Source organism: Oncorhynchus keta, chromosome 31 (assembly GCF_023373465.1).
Source record: "Oncorhynchus keta strain PuntledgeMale-10-30-2019 chromosome 31, Oket_V2, whole genome shotgun sequence".
Classification (NCBI taxonomy): Eukaryota; Metazoa; Chordata; class Actinopteri; order Salmoniformes; family Salmonidae; genus Oncorhynchus; species Oncorhynchus keta.
Genome location: NC_068451.1, coordinates 7,097,093 through 7,119,753, shown reverse-complemented (window position 1 = coordinate 7,119,753; position 22,661 = coordinate 7,097,093). Strand labels below are relative to the sequence as shown.

General features: G+C 44.9%; 1 protein-coding gene across 2 annotated transcripts in view; it reads left to right on the top strand.

The window, feature by feature from the left end:
• Nucleotides 1-22,286, top strand: part of LOC118364288 (four and a half LIM domains protein 3-like) — a 52,174-nt gene extending 29,888 nt beyond the window's left edge. For both annotated transcript variants that reach the window (XM_035745707.2, XM_035745708.2), the window contains exons 2-6: nucleotides 13,464-13,648; nucleotides 14,666-14,840; nucleotides 19,647-19,816; nucleotides 20,049-20,235; nucleotides 20,549-22,286. In XM_035745707.2, the coding sequence (XP_035601600.1) occupies nucleotides 13,464-13,648; nucleotides 14,666-14,840; nucleotides 19,647-19,816; nucleotides 20,049-20,235; nucleotides 20,549-20,706 (875 nt within the window). In that variant the 3' untranslated portion in view covers nucleotides 20,707-22,286. The remainder of the gene's footprint in view (nucleotides 1-13,463; nucleotides 13,649-14,665; nucleotides 14,841-19,646; nucleotides 19,817-20,048; nucleotides 20,236-20,548) is intronic.
• The last annotated feature ends 375 nt before the right edge of the window (nucleotides 22,287-22,661 follow it).

Here is a 22,661-nt window from a genome sequence, read left to right as displayed (position 1 = left end):
ACTCTATAATAATGCCCATGATTATGGAATGAGCTGTTTGACTAGCAGGTGTCCACATACTTTTGGTCATGTAGTGTAGACTATGTAATAGTCAGTTGTGAATATTCTTTCATTGCACTCTAGGATTTATTTTGAGGATGCATTGTGGGCTGTATTCCCACCTCTCCCATTCACAACATTCATTGTTGAGGTGATAACACAAGTATGAAAGGAAGCAGAGGTATTTGGCAACTACAGGAAGTATAGGTCAGCTGGATGCTGGAGAGTCAGATTCCCTGTGCTCTACTGATTTGGGTGTACTCGCCAATACTCAATGAAACCTATTCCCACACATCTATAGAAACAAAAAAACATCTAAACAGACAAACACAGGATAGACGCAAAAAAATTGTACACTTGTCGTGCCATTTATAAAACCTTTGATTGGTCAAAACAGAGGACACTGGCTCTAAGTCCCTGGAGAGCCACAATGTGTTTTGCAGGGCTCCATGAAATCACAAAAAATGTTTGCCTGATTCCAATACCCCTGTGCACAAAGCAAGAGCCATACAGAAATGGTTTGTTGATCTTTGTGGAAGAACTTGACTGACCTGCACAGAGCCCTGACCTCAACCCCAACGAATACCTTCGGAATGAATTGGAACGCCGACTGCGAGCCAAGCCTTATTGCCCGACCGTACTAATGTGCAAGTCCCTGCAGCAATGTTTCAACATCTAGTGGAAAGCCTTCCTAGAAGAGTGGAGGCTGTTCTAGCAGCAAAGGGGGGGGGGGGGACCAACTCTATATTAATGCCCATGATTTTGCAATGAGAAGTTTGACAAGCAGGTGTCCACATACTCTTGGAAATGTAGTGTATATGCTTTGATGTTTTTATATAGACCAATGGTTAGTTCAATGTGTGTGAAATATATGCCTTTGGGCTGCAATAGGAAGCCATCTTTGTTTCCCCTCTACTCCTCCATGTCTTTGAGATGTTGTAATTTAGGAGAACTATTGGATAGACTCTGACGGACTGGCTTATCTTGACACTTTTACTGAGGAGTGGCCATAGACTGTATGGGAGTACTCTTTGCACACCAGACTGGCCTGACCAACTGCAGAGCGCCGAGTGGTTAGAAGTAATATTCCTAAGGAGGCCAGCTCATGTCTAACACACAACCACTCCCCCATATTCTGGTAGTCAATCCTTTCTTTTCTCACACTTTAAGATGGCCATTCATGTCCTTTTTTTCTTAATATATGTCCTTTAAAAAGAACAACGGTGGTCTCATTCCCAGTCAGTGAAATAGAGGTGTTTTTAAAACCGGGAGCACACATTCTTGTCGAAGTTAAAACAGTTGTAGTTGGTAATAATAAGATTTGTTGACCTTGTTTGAGTCTCCTTTCCACACTTTGGAAAGGAGACTCAAAAGATACAGCAGCATTGCTTGTGGTTGATGTCTGTGTGTGAGGACACTCTGAACCTTTTTTGAGGATATGTGTGTGTGTGTGTGTGTGTGTGTGTGTGTGTGTGTGTGTGTGTGTGCGCGCATATGTATGTGCTTAATCATAGAGTACACACAGACAAGCAAGAGCTTGAACTCTACACAGAACACCTGTTGGGTGAAGTACACAGGGCGATGTCGCTGTCTAGTACGTCAAGTGCTCTCCTTGCCATGTTTACATCGGCTCAGCTCCAGCAGCCTTACGCTTACTCATCAACATTCTGATCCACTCCGACAGACTAATCCTCAACGCATGATTATAGAGGACATTTCCAGAAATGACACAAGTACAGTAGCTATAGCATCACGTTCTTCTTTTTTTCAGCCTCTTAAGACATGCATGTGTTTCCCATAAGATTGAAACGTGTTAGTCGTGTGCACTCTGGCTATAGATGGGCCTATAATGTACTTGGTTTATTTGGTTGTCTCGTAAATATCACCCTTTCATATCCACATTTTGAAATCGTTTTTGAATAACTTTCTCTGCTCATGGTCTTCATAACATTTTTCCTTCACAACAACTTGTCTCTCATCAATGCTATTCCTGTGTCTGTAATTGTGGAACATTATATGGTTATGTCATCATTTGCTTGTGTAGCATACTTTGTGGAACTCGCTACAGTCTCTTTTTTTTTCGACAGCCAGGGACTGTCTCTCTCATCTGTTGATGTAACACACGGTCTACTGCTTTGTCTGGCAACTCTGACCGTCGCCAAACAGACGTTTTACAAGCGGATACTCTCACCGGGGCGTTGGGACAGAGGAAGAGCGCTAGGGACTGTTCCCAGCGCGGAGTGCAACGGCCGGCTCGTTTGGAGTGAACCGAAGCGTGAGCAGAGTTTTTAATCAGGGGATTAGCGGGCCCGTCAGTTAAACCGGACCCAGCACTGGGGTTGGTGGGAGGGAGCCTTAGCTAACCCATCTCTGGCGCACATCCTGAGTTTGAGCCTGATCAAACGGCGTATAGTGCTGACTGACTTGGCAGCAATGAGTAAACAACTTGCATAGACCCATAGAGAAAGCAATCAGCCGCTCTATTGTTTTATCTCTACGCATAGAGAGAATCACGTTTACATTGCTAGGGTTCTATCTCTACGCATAAACCTCTGTCTCTGGGTCTCTAAGCCCACCAACATGTTAATTGGGGGGGGGGGTGCGGGTTGTGATGACTAGACTAGACTGACCTTGACGTTCTCTCGCTATCTCACCGGATGTTCTGGCTGAGACTGAGAGACTTCAACCCCAATCAACAGCCTTGAAAGAGTAAAGAAAGTCAGAGGAAAAGGCACTGGTGAGGAGCCGCTCCATTTCTACCTACAGTATATAGCATTTGCAGCATCTGGATACGTTTCCATTGAGCTAAATGTCTTCCAGACAGTTGCATTCCCTTTTGGGAATTATGCATGTAATATACCAGAATGTATTACAAGTAACCTTCCCTACTGTAAGATATGATATCATAAACAGAATTGTTGGGTTGTTGGTCATCCTTGGCGGGGGAGGTAGTGCTTTCCTAGAAGTCTCTCTCTCAGGGGAATGTGTCACTCACTACTCAAGTGTTTGGGAATGTTACGAGCAGAAAGTGTTTTTTCTTAGTCACTGCGCCCCAAGCACGGATAATATGGACTCCTTCCGGGAATCCGGGATACACTGGGAGCAAAGCAGTGTGAGAAATAGTCTTGATCGTAGTTCTCTGAGTACCACTTCCACCCCCTACAACCTTCCATTCTCTCGGTCTCGCTCTCACTCTCTCTGAGCAAACAGCAGCCCCCTCACCATCTTTTTAGGGGGTGGTGGTGGTTTGAAGGGTGGTCATTTCGGTTTCTGGATTCAATCACTTGTGGAGCCCCAGGGTCGTACACTGACGTCATGCTCTCTCGCTGTGAGAGCCCAGGTCCTGTGGCATCCGGAGTTAATTTACCCATCAGGGCTGTCCGCTCGCCCCTCACGGATTGTTACTCTTGCATTTCAATACTACAAGATGTGAAGACCAAACAACCCGTTCTGTCCTACCCGAATATGTAGGGCTTAGGAATGTCGACGAGTGTAAAGTTCCCATCCTTAGTTTGGAGTCCCTTGGAGCCACTGGCTGCTTCCTAATCTTAACTGATTGCTGGCAGGCGGGTTATTGTAGCTCAAGCCGTCGTCTCCCCAGAGGCCGTAAACTCTGCAAAAAAAGAAACGTCCTCTCACTGTCAACTTTATTTTCAGCAAACTTAACATGTAAATATTTATGAACATAACTGAGACATAAACCTAACAAGTTCCACAGACGTGTAACTAACAAATGTAATAATGTGTCCCTGAACAAAGGGGGGTTAAAATCAAAAGTAACAGTAAGTATCTGGTGTGGCCACCAGCTGTATTAAGTACTGCTGTGCATCTCCTCCTCATGGACTGTACTAGATTTGCCAGTTCTTGCTGTGAGATGTTAGCCCACTCTTCCACCAAGGCACCTGCAAGTTCCCGTACATTTCTGGGGGGAATGTCCCTAGCTCTCACCCCCCGATCCAACAGGTCCCAGACATGCTCAATGGGATTGAGATCTGTGCTCTTCGCTGGACATGGCAAAACACTGACAGTCCTGTCTTGCAGGACATCACGCACAGAACGAGCAGTATGACTGGTGGCATTGGCATTAGAGGTCGACCGATTAATCAGAATGGCTGATTTAATTAGGGCCGATTTCAAGTTTTCATAAAAATCTGATTTTTAAAAATAATATATGTTTTTATATATATATATATATATATATATATATATATATATATATATATATATTGCTCAAAAAAAATAAAGGGAACACTTGAACAACACAATGTAACTCCAAGTCAATCACACTTCAGTTAATTCAAACTGTCCACTTAGGAAGCAACATTGATTGACAATACATTTCACATGCTGTTGTGCAAATGGAATAGACAACAGGTGGAAATTATAGGCAATTAGCAAGACACACCCAATAAAGGAGTGGTTCTGCAGGTGGTGACCACAGACCACTTCTCAGTTCCTATGCTTCCTGGCTGATGTTTTGGTCACTTTTGAATGCTGGCGGTGCTTTCACTCTAGTGGTAGACTCGGTCTCATGCTAAAACTCACAAATGGCTCAGGTAGTGCAGCTCATCCAGGATGGCACAACAATGCGAGCTGTGGCAAGAAGGTTTGCTGTGTCTGTCAGCGTAGTGTCTAGAGCATGGAGGCGCTACCAGGAGACAGGCCAGTACATCAGGAGACGTGGAGGAGGCCATAGGAGGGCAACAACCCAGCAGCAGGACCGCTACCTCCGCCTTTGTGCAAGGAGGAGGAGCACTGCCAGAGCCCTGCAAAATGACCTCCAGCAGGCCACAAATGTGCATGTGTCTGCTCAAACGGTCAGAAACAGACTCCATGAGGGTGGTATGAGGGCCCGACGTCCACAGGTGGGGGTTGTGCTTACAGCCCAACATCGTGCAGGACGTTTGGCATTTGCCAGAGAACACCGAGATTGGCAAATTCGCCACTGGCACCCTGTGCTCTTCACAGATGAAATCAGGTTTACACTGAGCACATGTGACAGACATGACAGAGTCTGGAGACTCTGTGAAGAACGTTCTGCTGCCTGCAACATCCTCCAGCATGACCGGTTTGGCGGTGGGTCAATCATGGGGTGGGGTGGCATTTCTTTGGGGGGACGCACAGCCCTCCATGTGCTCGCCAGAGGTAGCCTGACTGCCATTAGGTACCGAGATGAGATCCTCAGACCATATGCTGGTGTGGTTGGCCCTGGGTTCCTCCTAATGCAAGACAATGCTGGACCTCATGTGGCTGGAGTGTGTCAGCAGTTCCTCCAAGAGGAAGGCATTGATGCTATGGACTGGCCCGCCCGTTCCCCAGACCTGAATCCAATTGAGCACATCTGGAACATCATGTCTTGCTCTATCCACCAACATCCGTGGTCCTTCTGTAGCTCAGTTGGTAGAGCATGGCGCTTGTAACGCCAGGGTAGTGGGTTCGATTCCCGGGACCACCCATACGTAGAATGTATGCACACATGACTGTAAGTCGCTTTGGATAAAAGCGTCTGCTAAATGGCATTTATTATTATTATTATTATTATTATTATATTATGTTGCACCACAGACTGTCCAGGAGTTGGCGGATGCTTTAGTCCAGGTCTGGGAGGAGATCCCTCAGGAGACCATCCGCCACCTCATCAGGAGCATGCCCAGGCGTTGTAGGGAGTTCATACAGGCACGTGGAGGCCACACACACTACTGAGCCTCATTTTGGCTTGTTTTCGGACATTACATCAAAGTTGGATCAGCCTGTAGTGTGGTTTTCCACATTCATTTTGAGTGTGACTCCAAATCCAGACCTCCATGGGTTGATAAATTTGATTTCCATTGATAATTTTTGTGTGATTTTGTTGTCAGCACATTCAACTATGTAAAGAAAAAAGTATTTAAGAATATTTCATTCATTCAGATCTAGGATGTGTTATTTTAGTGTTCCCTTTATTTTTTTGAGCAGTGTATATATTTTATTATTATATTTTTTTAATATATATTTTTTTTGTTATACCTTGTATTTAACTGGGCATGTCAGTTAAGAACCCATTCTTATTTTCAATAACGGTCTAGGAAAGGTGGGTTAACTACCTTGTTCAGGGGCAGAATGACAGATTTTCACCTTGTCAGCTCGCGGGATCCAATCTTGCAATCTTACAATCTTACAGTAGTCCAACGCAATAGCGACCTGCCTCTCTCTCGTTGCACTCCACAAGGAGATGGCTTACTGCATTCGCATAACAGGCAAAGGTAAGTTGCTTGCTAGGATTAAATTTATCTTCTAAAAAACAAACAATCATAATCACTAGTTAACTACACATGGTTGATATTACTAGATATTATCTAGTGTGTCCTGCGTTGCATATAATCTGACTGAGCATACAAGTATCTACGTATCTGACTGAGCGGTGGTAGGCACTTTCGTTCGTTTTGCCAGCAACTCTTCGTTGTTCATCAAGCATTGCGCTGTTTATGACTTCAAGCCTATCAACTCCCGAGATGAGGCTGGTGTAACCAAAGTGAAATGGCTGGCTAGTTAGCGCGCGCTAATAGCGTTTCAAACATCACTCGCTCTGTGCCTTCTAGTTGTTGTTCCCCTTGCTCTGCATGGGTAACGCTGCTTCGATGGTGGCTTTTATCGTTGTGTTGCTGGTTCGAGCCCAGGGAGGAGCGAGGAGAGGGACGGAAGCTATACTGTTACACTGGCAATACTAAAGTGCCTATAAGAAAATCCAAAAGTTAATGAAAATCAAATGGTATAGAGGGAAATAGTCCTATAATAACTACAACCTAAAACTTCTTACCTGGGAATATTGAAGACTCATGTTAAAAGGAACCACCAGCTTTCATATGTTCTCATCTTCTGAGCAAGGAACTGAAACATTAGCTTTCTTACATGGCACATATTGCACTTTTACTTTCTTCTCCAACACTCTGTTTTTACATTATTTAAACCAAATTGAACATGTTTCATTATTTACTTGAGACTAAATTGATTTTATTGATGTATTATATTAAGTTAAAATAAGTGTTTATTCAGTATTGTTGTATTTGTCATATTTACAAATAAATAAATACAAATCGGACGATTTTAATCGGTATCGGCGTTGAAAAATCATAATCGGTCGACCTCTAATTGTCATGCTGGAGGGTCATGTCAGGATAAGCCTGCAGGAATGGTACCACATCAGGGAGGAGGATGTCTTCCCTGTAACGCACAACGTTGAGATTGCCTGCAATGACAACAAGCTCAGTCCGATGATGCTGTGACACATCGCCCCAGACCACGACAGACCCTCCACCTCCAAATTGATCCCGCTCCAGAGTACAGGCCTCGATGTAATGCTCATTCCTTCGACGATGAACGCAAATCCGACCATCACCCCTGGTGAGATAAAACCGCAATTCGTCAGTGAAGAGCACTTTTTGCCAGTCCTATCTGGTCTAGCCATGGTGGGTTTGTGCCCATAGGTGACGTTGTTGCAAGTGATGTCTGTTGAGGACCTGCCTTACAACAGGCCTACAAGCCCTCAGTCCAGCCTCTTTCAGCCCATTGCGGACAGTCTGAGCACTAATGGAGGGACTGTGCGACCCTGGTGTAACTCGGGCAGTTGTTGCCATCCGATACCTGTCCCACAGGTGTGATGTTCGGATGTGCCAGGACAATCAGCTGTCCGTCCCGTCTCCATGTAGCACGGTCTTAGGCGTCTCAGAGTACAGACATTGTAATTTATTGCCATGGCCACATCTGCTGTCCTCATGCCTCCGTGCAGCATGCCTAAGTCATGTTCACTCAGATAAACAGGGACCCTGGGCATCTTTCTTTTGGTGTTTTTCAGGTTCAGTAGAAAGGCCTCCTTTAGGACACTAAGTTTTCAAAACTCTGACCTTAATTGCCTACTGCTGTTAGTGTCTTCATGACCGTTCCACAGGTGCATGTTCATTAATTGTGTATGGTTCATTGAACAAGCATGGGAAACAGTGTTTAAACCCTACAATGAAGATCTGTGAAGTTAATTTGTAAAAATCCAAATATCTTTGAAAGACCGGGTCCTGAAAAGGGGATGTTTAATTTGGATGTTGGGCCAAAGCTGCCTGGATGGTCCACGCAAGGGGGAAAGAAGTGGGCTCCAGAATGCCTTGGATGATCCATGCCAGGCTCCGAAAGCTTGTACCCTTGGTTGTTTAGACATCTCCAATGCAATATTGGTCCAGCCTTCACAGAAATAGTGCGTACATCAAACCTAAGTGCTTTCTGGCCATACTTTGAACGACTTCTTTGCAAGCTACTTATACAAATGAACTGGGAAAGGGCAATAAACAGATCCTCCATTTTTTTTAAATGTATTTTAGATGAAGGATGATGTCAAAACACAGGCTAACCTTTGCTTTCAGTACCGAATGAGTATACACATGCCTGGTCTCGTTCACCTGTTTGGAAAGCAAGGCTAGCACATACCTGGTGCAGCAGGATATGCTTTGGTTTGATGGTGCAGCCTACACCTTCGCCTTGTGTCATATGTATAAACAAGTCATTGGCATGAAGCTAGCTAACATTTTACTTTGGCTCACTAAAGAAAGTTCTAGGTATTGAACCGTGGGGTTGCAAGCTCAAATTCCATCCAATCATCCATGTTCGGTTTAACCAAGGTGGCTGTCAGTGACGCCAGCCCCCCCCCCAGTTTCATGACTATGAAGTGAATAATGGTTGAGTTTCTCAGGTCCTCGGGGGATATGTATCAGTTGCCTCATTAGTTGTAGAACTGTGGTAGGCTAGTGACGTGAACCAGAGACCGCAGGGCTCCCTAACAGTAACGCTGCCTAATTTATGGTTCTGCTTATTGAAGGGGGAAGAGAGGGGGTTGAAAGTGCCTCGCCAAAATGGGTAAAGTGGTGTAATTTCAGAGAGAACACATCATTGGGTTATTTATGAACATTAGGAGCAGGTGAGGACATTTTTGTCTTTACTCCATCACCCGACTCATTTGAAGCAATTCCACATGAATGACAGACTCCCATTTTTTAAAAATCAAATAAAATCTACGTCAAACAAAAACCAATGATTGCAATGTTAAACGAACCTTACAACGCTATGCACAAGGACTACTTCTAATAATTTCCAAAAATGTAATAAAAACACATTTACTTGAACAGTGGAATTGCCCCTCACCGAGAGCTGAAACATGATAGTTTAGGTCTGTGGTCTTTGATCCAGTAGTGTGTGTGTGTGTGTGTGTGTGTGTGTGTGTGTGTGTGTGTGTATTTGTGAATATTAACACAGGCAGCACTAGACCTCTCAAGTCTTGATTTCATTATTTCTGGGTGGTTGAACACTTATCACAGGGCTTTCCTTCAGCGACACGGTAATGTTTTGGCAACCAGATACCATTACCATAATGCACAAACAATATTATTGTGCACTTTGTGTACTTCAGCTAAGATATATAGTATGTCATCAAACTGATGTTCCTTTAAAAACTGTATGTATAAATATAACATTACAGTATATGTTAGTGAATATACACTACATGACCAAAAGTGTGTGGACACCTGCTGGTCGAACATCTCATTCCAAAATCATGGGGATTAATATGGAGTTGTTCCGGCCCTTTGCTCCTATTAGGATCAAATCAAATTTTATTAGTCACATGCGCTGAATACAACAGGTTACCTAACTGCACAGTGAAATGCTTACAAGCCCCTAACCAACAACGTAGTTAAAAAAAATATGAATAAGAAATTAAAGTAACAAGTAGTTAAAGAGCAGCAGTAAAATAACAATAGCGAGACTATATACAGTGGATTCCGGTACAGAGTCGATATGCGGGGGCACCGGTTAGTTGAGGTAATATCCACATGTATATAGGTAGTTATTAAAGCTATTATGCATTTATAATAATGGAGAGTAGCAGCGGTAAAAGAGAGAGAGGGGGGCAATGCAAATAGTCTGGGTAGCCATTTGATTAAATGTTCAGGAGTCTTTTATTGCTTGGGGCTAGAAACTGTTTATAAGCCTCTTGGACCTCGACTTTGCACTCTGGTACAGCTTGCCATGTGGTAGCAGAGAGAACAGTCTATGACATGGGTGGCTGACGTCTTTGACAATCTTTAGGGTGTTCCTCTGACACCGCCTGGTATAGAGGTCCTGGATGGCAGGAAGCTTGGTCCCAGTGATGTACTGGGCTGTACGCACTACCATCTGTAGTGCCTTGTGGTCGGAGGCCGAGCAGTTGCCATACCAGGCAATGTTGCAACCATGCTCTCGATGGTGCAGCTGTAGAACCTTTTGAGGATATGAGGACCCATGCCAAGTCTTTTCAGTCTTCTGAGGGGGAATAGGCTTTGTGCCCTCTTCACGACTGTCTTGGTGTGCTTGGACCATGTTAGTTTGTTGGTGATGTGGACACCAAGGAACTTGAAGCTCTCAACCTGCTCCACTACAGCCCTGTCGATGAGAAGGGGGCGTGCTCGGTCCTCCTTTTCCTGTAGTCCACAATCATCTCCTTTGTCTTGATCACGTTGAGGGAGAGGTTGTTGTCCTGGCACCACACGGCCAGGTCTCTGACCTAGGGCTGGGCGGTATACTGTATTTGACTATATACCGGTATTGATGCACGGACCAGTTTTGGTTTTTACTTTACCTTCTATAACAGTATTTGAATGTTTGGGTTTTTAAGTGTGATACGTCCATTTGTATAGTTTACTCCTCTACTTGCGTCATCTCGCTCTCGCTCTCTCGCTTTCCACACAGACCTAGTCCCATCCCCTGTCACTCAAGGAGCGCATGTGTTGTTGCATGCCCACGAGACACCTTCGTTCAGTCTGAATGGTTAATGCAGCACATGCAACAATGTTGATGACAAAGATAATGGTTTGCAAGCCCTGCACATCCGATGAGCGTCAGTTGGTGTAGTACGATTTGATCTTAGTCCTGTATTGACACTTTGTCTGTTTAATGTTTGTCGGAGGGCATAGCGGGATGAAGTATAAGCTTACGGGTTGGAATCCCGCTCCTTGTAAGCGACAGGTCTAGCCTTTAGCTCAGTGTGGATGTTGCCTATAATCCATGGCTTCTGGTTCGGATATGTACGTACATTCACTGTGGGGATGACATCTGAGCAGCTAACCGATCGCTGCATCTGTACATAGTCTATCAGCAAGTAGCCCACCCATTTTTACCTACCTCATACCCATACTGTTTTTATTTACTTTTCTGCTCTTTTGCACACCAATATCTCTACCTGTACATGACCATCTGATCATTTATCACTCCAGTGTTAATCTGCAAAATTGTAATTATTCGCCTACCTCATGCCTTTTGCACACAATGTACATAGACTCTCCTTTTTTTTCCTACTGTGTTATTGACTTGTTAATTGTTTACTCCATGTGTAACTCTGTGTTGTCCACACTGCTATGCTTCATCTTGGCCAGGTCGCAGTTGCAAATGAGAACTTGTTCTCAACTAGCCTACCTGGTTAAATAAAGGTGAAATAAAATTAAAATAAAAAATCATCGATGCACTTATTGATGAAGCCAATGACTGAGGTGGTGTACTCCTCAATGCCATAAGAAGAATCCCAGAACATATTTCAGTCTGTGCTAGCAAAACAGTCCCGTAGCTTAGCATCTGCTTCATCTGACCACTTTTTTTATTGCCCAAGTCACTGGTGTTTCCTGCTTTAATTTTAGCTTGTAAACAGGAATCCGGAGGATAGAATTATGGTCTGATTTGCACATTTGTTCTTGTCTGTGTCTGGAGTAAAGGTGGTCTAGAGTTTTTATTTAAAAAAAATTCCCCCTCTGGTTGTCCAGAAGTTATTTTCGGTCATAAGAGATGGTAGCAGCAACATTATGTACAAAATAAGTTACAAACAACGCAAAAAAACTAACATAAACACACAATCTGTTAGGAGCACGTAAAACATCAGCCATCTTCTCCAGCGCCGTCTTCGAAGTTGGAAGCACAGAATTGTCTAGAATGTCATTGTATGCTGTTGCGTTAATATTTCCCTTCACTAGAACTAAGGGGCCCCAGTCCGAACCATGAAAAATAGCCCCAGACCATTATTCCTCCTCCACCAAACTTTACAGTTGGCAGTATGCATGGGGTAGGTAGCGTTCTCCTGGCATCCACCAAACCTAGATTAGTCTGTCGAACTGACAGATGGTGAAGCGTGATTTATTACTCCAGAGAATGCTTTTCCACTGCACCAAAGTCAAATAGCGGTGAGCTTTACACCACTCCAGCCGACACTTGGCATTGCTCATTGTAATCTCAGGCTTGTGTGCAGCTGCTTGGCCATGGAAACCCATTTCATGAAGCTCCCGACGAACAGTTTGTGTACCGATGTTGCTTCCAAAGGTAGTTTAACTCAGTAGTGAGTGTTGCAACTGAATGCAGATCATTTTTAACCACAATGCAATTCAGCACTCGCCGGTTCCGATCTGTGAGCGTGTGTGGCCTACCACTTTGTGCTTGAGTCTTTGTTGCTCCTAGATGTTTCCACTGCACAATGACAGCACTTACATTTGACCAGGGCAGCTCTAGCAGGGCAGACACGAACTGACTTGTTGAAAAGGTGGCATCCTACATTGGTGCCATGTTGAAAGTCACTGAGCTCTTCAGTATGGGCCATTTTCTTTTTTCTTTTTCTTTTTTTACACCCTTTTTACACATATATATGTGTGTGTGTGTGTGTGTGTGTGTGTGTGTGTGTGTGTGTGTGTGTGTGTGTGTGTGTGTGTGTGTGTGTGTGTGTGGGCCTATCCTCGATTTGTGTTTTCACAAGTCGACTGTCATGAGTTTGACATGAGGGTAGTCTTCACCGCTGTCTCGGTTGGTGGTCCACACAGATCTCCATCTCTTCCCAACATAAATATTTATCTCAAATATTTGCATTTACCGTTTTCATTCCTTTCATCTCGGAGACAGTAGATTCAGAGGGGTTGATAGTGTTACGGAGGAGTGCAAGCAAAGCCCAGAGTGATAGCTCTGTGCATCTCCCTCTCTCTCGTCTGCGTGTGCATCTCGCTTTCATCACTCGGCAATAAAAGTTAATAGCTGTTTTGAACTACCCCTCATGAATGCCAAGTCTCATCTCCTGTTCCCTCTTTCTCCTCTTTCACTCTCCCTGTCTCTCTCTCTCTCCATTGTGTTAAGTTTTAGTTCAACTTCAGTTAAAGGTGAACAGTAGAAAGTGAACAGAATGACAGACTGAAAAATGCTTGCAAATGACAAATTTTAACAGACCAAAACACTACAGGTGTTAACATTTTAAGTTCACTGATGTCTCTCCTAACCAGAGTTAATCTCATCTCCCCCTCCACCCTGTGTCACCCACTCCCTGCCTCCTTGCCGCTCGCCTTCCCTAGCACAAAGGGTTCATTTTAAAGGCTCATGTTCATGCCAACACTCTTTTTCTGTTGCAGGGATGGAACAAGTCACAATGAGCGACCGGTTCGACTGCGACAACTGCAAGGAGTCCCTATACGGACGCAAGTACATCCAGGCAGACGGGGGAGAGGGGGACAGCCCCTACTGCATCCCCTGTTACGACAGCCTGTTCGCCAACACCTGCGACGAGTGCAAGGAGCTAATCGGCCATGACGCCAGGGTAAGACTTTTGATTTTGGATCCACTAGTGGGTTATGTTCATTAGGGCATGCAATACTTGTTGAGTCATTTCAACACCGCAAACTGTTGTTACATGGTAATGAGTGGTAGTTAATAGTTCTCGTTAATTATGCATTCTGTATGCTAAATGAGGCAGTTGTCTTTCATGGTGTGGAAGTGCAAGGTGTAGGCAAAACATGCCATTACAGATGGTTTCCAACCAAGCTCAACTAGCCAGCCATGCCATGTCAGACCATGAAATGCTGTGAGGAAAATGTCTTCTTGTTCGCCACAATGAAAGCAGTTTTAGTATTTCCTTAATGGAAAACAAACACATGACGCTGATTATTTGCGATAGTAACAAGAGGGAGTGGATGAGATAAGCGATGAGGGTGGGTGTGTTCTCTCTCTCAGCTGCCTCTCTGCCTCTCAGCTCGGGGATTCGACCTGCCGCCCCAGCTAGCCTATTCCCTCTGTTCATAACCAGAAACCCCATTGTTAGCTTGAGTTTTCCTGGTACTTGCAGTGTCAGGATGACCTGGGAGTCACCAGAGTTATTGTCATTACACATCCAAAACACATTAAATTAGATGTATAATGCACTATTTTTTTAGATCATTTACAATACTTGACCATGGTGGTCACAGTAGTTCACTGGTCATTTGAAACAGGATCACCAATGCAATTCTATCCAATGTACATGTGTAGCCAATCACTTCTACGTTACACGTTCCGTTACATTGTGTAGCCTACATTGCACTCCTTTCCAGGAAGTCCTAGGAATTTGTCTGTAAATTGTCTTGGATGGAAGAATAGCATGAGCATAAAGTACTAACCTTGCAAATGTAACCGGTATTTTGACCTGCTCCAAACACGACAAAAAAGCACAAGGTCAGCTACAGTGCAGCCCCCTGGAGCAGTTTCGGAGTTAAGCGGCTTGCTCATTGGCACAACGGTAGTGGATGGTAGCTCTGATCTCTGATTCTGATCTCGACTGTTGCCCTTGTTGTATCTCCAGGAGCTGTTCTACGAGGACCGGCACTACCACGAGCACTGTTTCCGTTGTTTCCGCTGTGACCGCTCGCTGGCGGACGAGCCCTTCACCAGTCAGGACGAGGCCCTGCTGTGTAACGACTGCTACTGCAATGAGTTCTCATCCAAGTGTGTGGCCTGCGACAAGACCGTCATGCCAGGTACTGTGGGGGGTAATGAATGGGTGAAATTAAATGAATGGAACTTTTCCAATATTTTACAGCCATTTCAACGAGCCCATCCTCCGATTCAGTGACACCAGCCTCCACTGACAAACTCACCTCTAGCATATATATTTAACATATGCTACACATACTGTACACTACGTGACACAAGACTGTAATCATGATCTCCCCCACGTCCTTGGAAATGGTTTGTCCTTGCGTCACCCTGGCACTGTTCATAATTTGTGCAGCTGAGTGTTTAAGATGGTCTGAAGATATAGGATAGTGAACATGAAAAGCACAAAGAGGCTTTTGTCGTAAAGCTTGAGATCTCGAGAAATACCTTTGACAACAAAACATTTGCACCTAGCCAGAGAAAGAGATACAGAGGAAGCGAGAATGTCAGAGAGACAAAAGAGCGATTGAGAAGAAAGAGTTAGCGAGTCAGTGCGGACGGGGCAGAACGTGACAGGGTAATTGCCAGTTTGCCTTACTTGCTGTCTCTGAGCCAAATCCCCGTGCCTTGGAGAGTGGCCAAGTGTCTGATGATAACGAGATAAGCCCGTAAACTATTTTGGAACCACTGTATCAGCCAAAACAGCAAATGATTCCAGGAAGAGTGTGGAGGTGGTGTCCCTTCTTTTCTTAATTTTTATTTTATTTTTATGGATACTTCTTTAAGTTTAGACAGATTCCCTTCACTGTATTCAGTGTGCGTTGATGGTGTTGGATGGTGTCAGTAAGGGATGTCAGATAGCGAACTGTAAAGATACAGATATCATCTGAGCCTGTAGAATAATGACGTGTTTTAGTGCCATATTATTCCGTCACACTTTATTTGGACAAATACTTTGTCTTTGATGAGTTGGACGAGAGGGATTTACTCCAGACACCCCAACAGGCCCTCATCCACGTCATTCGCAGGAGAAAGAGGCAGAGGTAGGGCAGAAGGAGATCGGGGTGCCTTGTGAGGATCCGGCAACATGTGGCTAATCTACCTTTGCCATTGTTACAATTGGCTAACGTACGCTGGATAATAATGTGGACGAACTTAAAGCACGTATATACTACCAACGGGACATTAAACTGTAATATCGTATGTTTCACCGAGTCGGGGCTGAACGTCGATCTCTTCTTGAACTGCACTGTTGGTTAAGGGCTTGTAAGGTAAGCATTTCACGGTAAAGTCAACATTTGTATTCGGCGCATGTGACAAATAAAGTTTGATTTGAATAACATACAGCTGGCGGGTTATACACTGTATCGGCAGCAGCCTCTGGTAAGACACCCTAGTCATAGACTGTTCTCGCATGGGGGAGGAGGTGTGATGGTGTTTTACTAGAATTCAAGTCACACTGAACCAGCATGGCTACCACAGCATTCTGCAGCGATACGCCATCCCATCTGTTTTGCGCTTAGTGGGGCTATAATTTGTTTTTTTACATTTACATTTACATTTAAGTCATTTAGCAGACGCTCTTATCCAGAGCGACTTACAAATTGGTGCATTCACCTTATGACATCCAGTGGAACAGCCACTTTACAATAGTGCATCTAAATCTTTTAAGGGGGGGGGGGGGTGAGAAGGATTACTTTATCCTATCCTAGGTATTCCTTAAAGAGGTGGGGTTTCAGGTGTCTCCGGAAGGTGGTGATTGACTCCGCTGTCCTGGCGTCGTGAGGGAGTTTGTTCCACCATTGGGGGGCCAGAGCAGCGAACAGTTTTGACTGGGCTGAGCGGGAACTGTACTTCCTCAGTGGTAGGGAGGCGAGCAGGCCAGAGGTGGATGAACGCAGTGCCCTTGTTTGGGTGTAGGGCCTGATCAGAGCCTGGAGGTACTGAGGTGCCGTTCCCCTCACAGCTCCGTAGGCAAGCACCATGGTCTTGTAGCGGATGCGAGCTTCAACTGGAAGCCAGTGGAGAGAGCGGAGGAGCGGGGTGACGTGAGAGAACTTGGGAAGGTTGAACACCAGACGGGCTGCGGCGTTCTGGATGAGTTGTAGGGGTTTAATGGCACAGGCAGGGAGCGCAGCCAACAGCGAGTTGCAGTAATCCAGACGGGAGATGACAAGTGCCTGGATTAGGACCTGCGCCGCTTCCTGTGTGAGGCAGGGTCGTACTCTGCGGATGTTGTAGAGCATGAACCTACAGGAACGGGCCACCGCCTTGATGTTAGTTGAGAACGACAGGGTGTTGTCCAGGATCACGCCAAGGTTCTTAGCGAGTTGTCAACCGTGATGGCGAGATCATGGAACGGGCAGTCCTTCCCCGGGAGGAAGAGCAGCTCCGTCTTGCCGAGGTTCAGCTTGAGGTGGTGATCCGTCATCCACACTGATATGTCTGCCAGACATGCAGAGATGCGATTCGCCACCTGGTCATCAGAAGGGGGAAAGGAGAAGATTAATTGTGTGTCGTCTGCATAGCAATGATAGGAGAGACCATGTGAGGTTATGACAGAGCCAAGTGACTTGGTGTATAGCGAGAATAGGAGAGGGCCTAGAGCAGAGCCCTGGGGGACACCAGTGGTGAGAGCGCGTGGTGAGGAGACAGATTCTCGCCACGCCACCTGGTAGGAGCGACCTGTCAGGTAGGACGCAATCCAAGCGTGGGCCGCGCCGGAGATGCCCAACTCGGAGAGGGTGGAGAGGAGGATCTGATGGTTCACAGTATCGAAGGCAGCCGATAGGTCTAGAAGGATGAGAGCAGAGGAGAGAGAGTTAGCTTTAACAGTGCGGAGCGCCTCCGTGATACAGAGAAGAGCAGTCTCAGTTGAATGACCAGTCTTGAAACCTGACTGATTTGGATCAAGAAGGTCATTCTGAGAGAGATAGCGGGAGAGCTGGCCAAGGACGGCACGTTCAAGAGTTTTGGAGAGAAAAGAAAGAAGGGATACTGGTCTGTAGTTGTTGACATCGGAGGGATCGAGTGTAGGTTTTTTCAGAAGGGGTGCAACTCTCGCTCTCTTGAAGACGGAAGGGACGTAGCCAGCGGTCAGGGATGAGTTGATGAGCGAGGTGAGGTAAGGGAGAAGGTCTCCGGAAATGGTCTGGAGAAGAGAGGAGGGGATGGGGTCGAGCGGGCAGGTTGTTGGGCGGCCGGCCGTCACAAGACGCAAGATTTCATCTGGAGAGAGAGGGGAGAAAGAGGTCAGAGCACAGGGTAGGGCAGTGTGAGCAGAACCAGCGGTGTCGTTTGACTTAGCAAACGAGGATCGGATGTCGTCGACCTTCTTTTCAAAATGGTTGACGAAGTCATCTGCAGAGAGGGAGGAGGGGGAGGGGGAGGATGATTCAGGAGGGAGGAGAAGGTGGCAAAGAGCTTCCTAGGGTTAGAGGCAGATGCTTGGAATTTAGAGTGGTAGAAAGTGGCTTTAGCAGCAGAGACAGAGGAGGAAAATGTAGAGAGGAGGGAGTGAAAGGATGCCAGGTCCGCAGGGAGGCGAGTTTTCCTCCATTTCCGCTCGGCTGCCCGGAGCCCTGTTCTTTTCCTTCACTCACAGTCCAACTCATCCCAAACCATCGCAATTGGGCTGAGGTTGGGTGATTGTGGAGGCCAGGTCATCTGATGCAGCACTCCATCACTCTCCTTCTTGGTCAAATTGCCGGAAGGGACGTATGGTCTCTCCTATTTTTCAACAGGACAATGACCCAACACACCTCGAAGTTGTGTAAGGGCAATTTGACCAAGAAGGAGAGTGATGGAGTGCTGCATCAGATGACCTGGCCTCCACAATCACCCAACCTCAGCCCAATTGCGATGGTTTGGGATGAGTTGGACTGTGAGTGAAGGAAAAGCAGCCAACAAGTGCTCTGCATATGTGGGAACTACAATGTAGAAAATAGTCAAACTAAAGAAAAACCCTTGAATGAGTAGGTGTGTCCAAACATTTGACTGGTACTGTAGATGATCTACAGATAGTCATACTATCAACAACGTATCTTTTAGCATCTAGGGTTAGGTTTAGAATAAGGGTTAGGGTTAGTGGATTGTTTGTTAAACTGTTGTTGAACATCTACTGAACATCTACTGAACATCTCCAAACCATATATACTGTATTTGGGAGTTGGGACTATCCAAATAAAGTGTTACCTATTGTTCTGATGTTGTGCTGTCGCTAGTGGCTTCTTGCCTAGGGTGTAGTTTTGCACTGTCAAGCTTCACTTGGTAAAGCTTAGGTGCCATTTGTCTTAGAACTCCATACCAAACTTCAATCACCTCAAGAATATCCCCTAAGCCATTCGAATGGAATCCTGGAATCCTCAGAAGCACTCTGTCACTTAGACAGATCTGATAGTATTTGAACCCAGGTCTTGTTCTATTTGGAATCTTTCAAATACTTTGAGCATTTGCTTTAGCCTGCCTGGTGTACCAGGTGGGCGTGGTTTGCAAATGTTGAACTTTTCTATTGGTTCCATTGCAACAGGCAAGTTCAGTCAAGCACAGCTTTAAGTATTTGACATGGTTTCAAAAAGTATTTGAACCCAGGTCTGGATTGAGCCACAGCAATGTCGGTTGCCAGGGATATTCGGCCAAGCGGTGAAATGTTGTGCACTCTTGACAGGGCTTTTTCTTTTTGTTCTCACTCAATTTTCCCTTCAACAAAATATTTCCTCAACAGTGGGACATTCTGTTGCTATTATCGCTGTCAACTGCCATTCATCTTCTGACTTGGACCTATTTTGTGTTTTTTTTTAAATGCTTTTTACTTCGATATTGTCTTCTACCAAATAAATATCTCTTCCTTTCTCACTTCATTTTTCTCTCATCTCTTTTCTCTCCTCTCTCTATCTCTGCACTCCCAGGCACGAGGAAGTTGGAGTATGGTGGCTCCACATGGCACGAGGGATGTTTCATCTGCCACAGCTGTGAGCAGCCCATCGGCTCCAAGTCCTTCATCCCAGACAAGGATGAACACTACTGCGTGTCCTGCTATGAGGACAAGTTCGCCCCGCGCTGCACCCGCTGCAAAAAGGTCCGTGTGAAAACTTCCCCCAAATCCCCTCTTTATTCCCTGCTTATTCCTTATTTCCTGATTCTGGGAACCAAAGGGGTTAAGGAGTTGTGTGGCAAAAGCCTTAAGAGGGTATCCATTCTGTATTATTCTGAAACATTTTTATCACATCTATTGAGTGTATTCCATTCTATCATTTTGACTTGTGGTCTTTGACTAACTATGATGACCTTTGACCCTCTCTTCCCTCCAGGCCCTGGCTAAAGGGGGCGTGACGTATCGGGATGAGCCGTGGCACAAGGAGTGCTTTGTGTGTTCGGGCTGCAAGGTGCAGCTGGCAGGGCAGCACTTCACCTCGCGTGAAGACAACCCCTACTGCCTCAAGTGCTTCGGCAGCCTATACTCCAAGAAGTGTGAGGCATGCAGCAAGCCTATCACAGGTAGGGTCAAAGGTCACAGACAGCTATTATGACCCAGTAGCAGGGGACAGTTGAGAAAAGCTGCTATAGACATGTCTTTTTTTCTCCTGAGGATCCAGGTGTACTGAGTAACTGTTGGCCATGTTCCAGACTGCCTACATAGCAGTCGTGCACCAAATCTTCAAAGGGATGGATAACATGGCATTGAATCAGTGGTTATCTTTACTCGTGGCGACTGCATTGCGGATAATCTGATTACACGTGTTTCTTTATGGGAGGAGACCTCAGTGGCTACTTGCTGTTTTGTTAAATAACATCTTCCTGTCTTGTCCAGGTTTTGGCGGAGGGAAGTACATCTCGTTTGAGGAGCGCCAGTGGCACCAGCCCTGCTTCACCTGCACAGAGTGCTCGGTCTCTCTGGTGGGGGCGGGCTTCTTCCCCAATGGAGACCAGATCCTGTGTCGCGACTGCAACACCAATAGCAATCTATAGACCACACACAGACACCGTATCGCCACACACACACACACACACACACACACACACACACCCACCTACCTAGGTCAACCCCAGGGCCCCCCATCACTGCCAAGGTTGTTAACACAGACCCACAGACTGCCTCTCAGGTCATGCCAACACACACAAGTTGCTCACTAGACCACAGCTCGATCCCTCATCCTCCCCCAGAGCTTTCTGCAGCTTTCTGTCAAATACCAGAGCTAAGCATCAGGCTACTGAAGCACAGACAGACAAATATCAGCCAGACTAAGGTTGATCTAACTTGGCAGAGGCACGTTTTCATTGTCTTCTTTGCCAAATAGACCTACTTTTCCTTCACCTGTATGTATGAGTGACTTTTAGGTCAGATTATGTTTGGTTTAACAGAGGAAAAAGTCTTATCTTTGAACAGAACTGAACCGTTATGATCGATTAACTGATTAGTGGTGTCATTTGATGGATTGCCAATGATCCACCAACCAAAAGAATGATCTACCAAAGAAATGTAGTATCTGCCATCAAAGAATGAACTGGTATGGGGGAAAACCATGGTTCTGAATTCACTGAAGAATTTAATTCCAGTATCACTACTCCAATATGCTGTATTAGAGGCTATAGCATTTTAATGTGAGGATAACATTGACCAACGTGCAAATTGTCCATCGAACATTGGCCGAAATCATACTATTTTGATGTAGTTGCTATCTAGACTGGAGAGGGGAGATCCACTCCAAGGCTTTCATTCTCCACAATAAGTTGTGACTATGTGGAAAAGAGTTTTGTGCCTTTAAAAAAAAATGCCATACTTTATATAGTATGTATTATCAAACCAAAGAGAAATGCTTACAGCTATGCGTACTTTTTGCTAGATTTCTTTTGTATGAACACATCACCACTAATCTATGAATGCAACACTTTTGTAAAGCAGCCACAGAACACTGATATTTACTACATTGTAAATATGTTGTGCAAGTAAAATATGTTTGAGTGATTTCAATGCTGATAATTGCAGTTTTGTGACATACGACTGTTCTCCTGTGTCAATTAGGTTTCAAAGCAGCATTTGCTGTCATGCTTTAGTTGTTACTTAACCTGTAGCCGTATCAGGATTTATTTTGAAGAGAATAATGAGAGAATAATATGCTGCAGTGGTTTGTTTATGCAGTTGTCAAACACTTTACAGTATACCGAAGAATAGGTCCAAGAGATGAAGAAAAAAATAGAAATTGTGAGAACGTGAAAAGAAAGAATGCTTGATGTACTGGAGAAAACCAATGAAGTCAGTTTAAGACATAAGGAAAACGTTGTCATGTATTTGCACTATGGCTAAAATATTCCCCGTGCTCCCAGAATTTGTGAACATACAAACAAACGCAACTCGAGCATTTATATATGGAGCAACACCTAAACCACTCTTTGCCTTTAAAAAAAATAACTATTGTTTACTTTTTTCCATATTGACACTTATCTATGTTTTTCGTCAAGCATATTTCCTGTTTTTCGCCTTTGTATTCAATCTTTCTGTTACTATCGCTGTCGTTTGTTAATAAATGGGCTAGTCCCAAAGAAGCTGAGCTGCATTTCATCAACTAAGTGGTATGCATGTCTTTTTTATTACCAGACATGGGTTCAAATACAATTTGAAATCATTTCAAATACTTTAGCTGAGCTTTATTGAGCTTGCCTGGTGCAATGGGACCAATCGCAAAACTGTCGCAAAACTGCAAACCCCACCCATTGGCACTTCAGGCAGTCTAAGGCAAATGCTAAAGGTATTTGAGATATTTCAAATAGTATTTGTTTGCCTAAAAATTATATTGATTGTTGCTGTTGAGATTGTCAGGTATACAAAAAAATTTGAAATATATATTTTTCATTATTTTGAGCTTTGATGCTGGCAAGTCAGAGTTGGCAAATGTGCTTTTTATGATTCTAAAAAAAGATGGAGA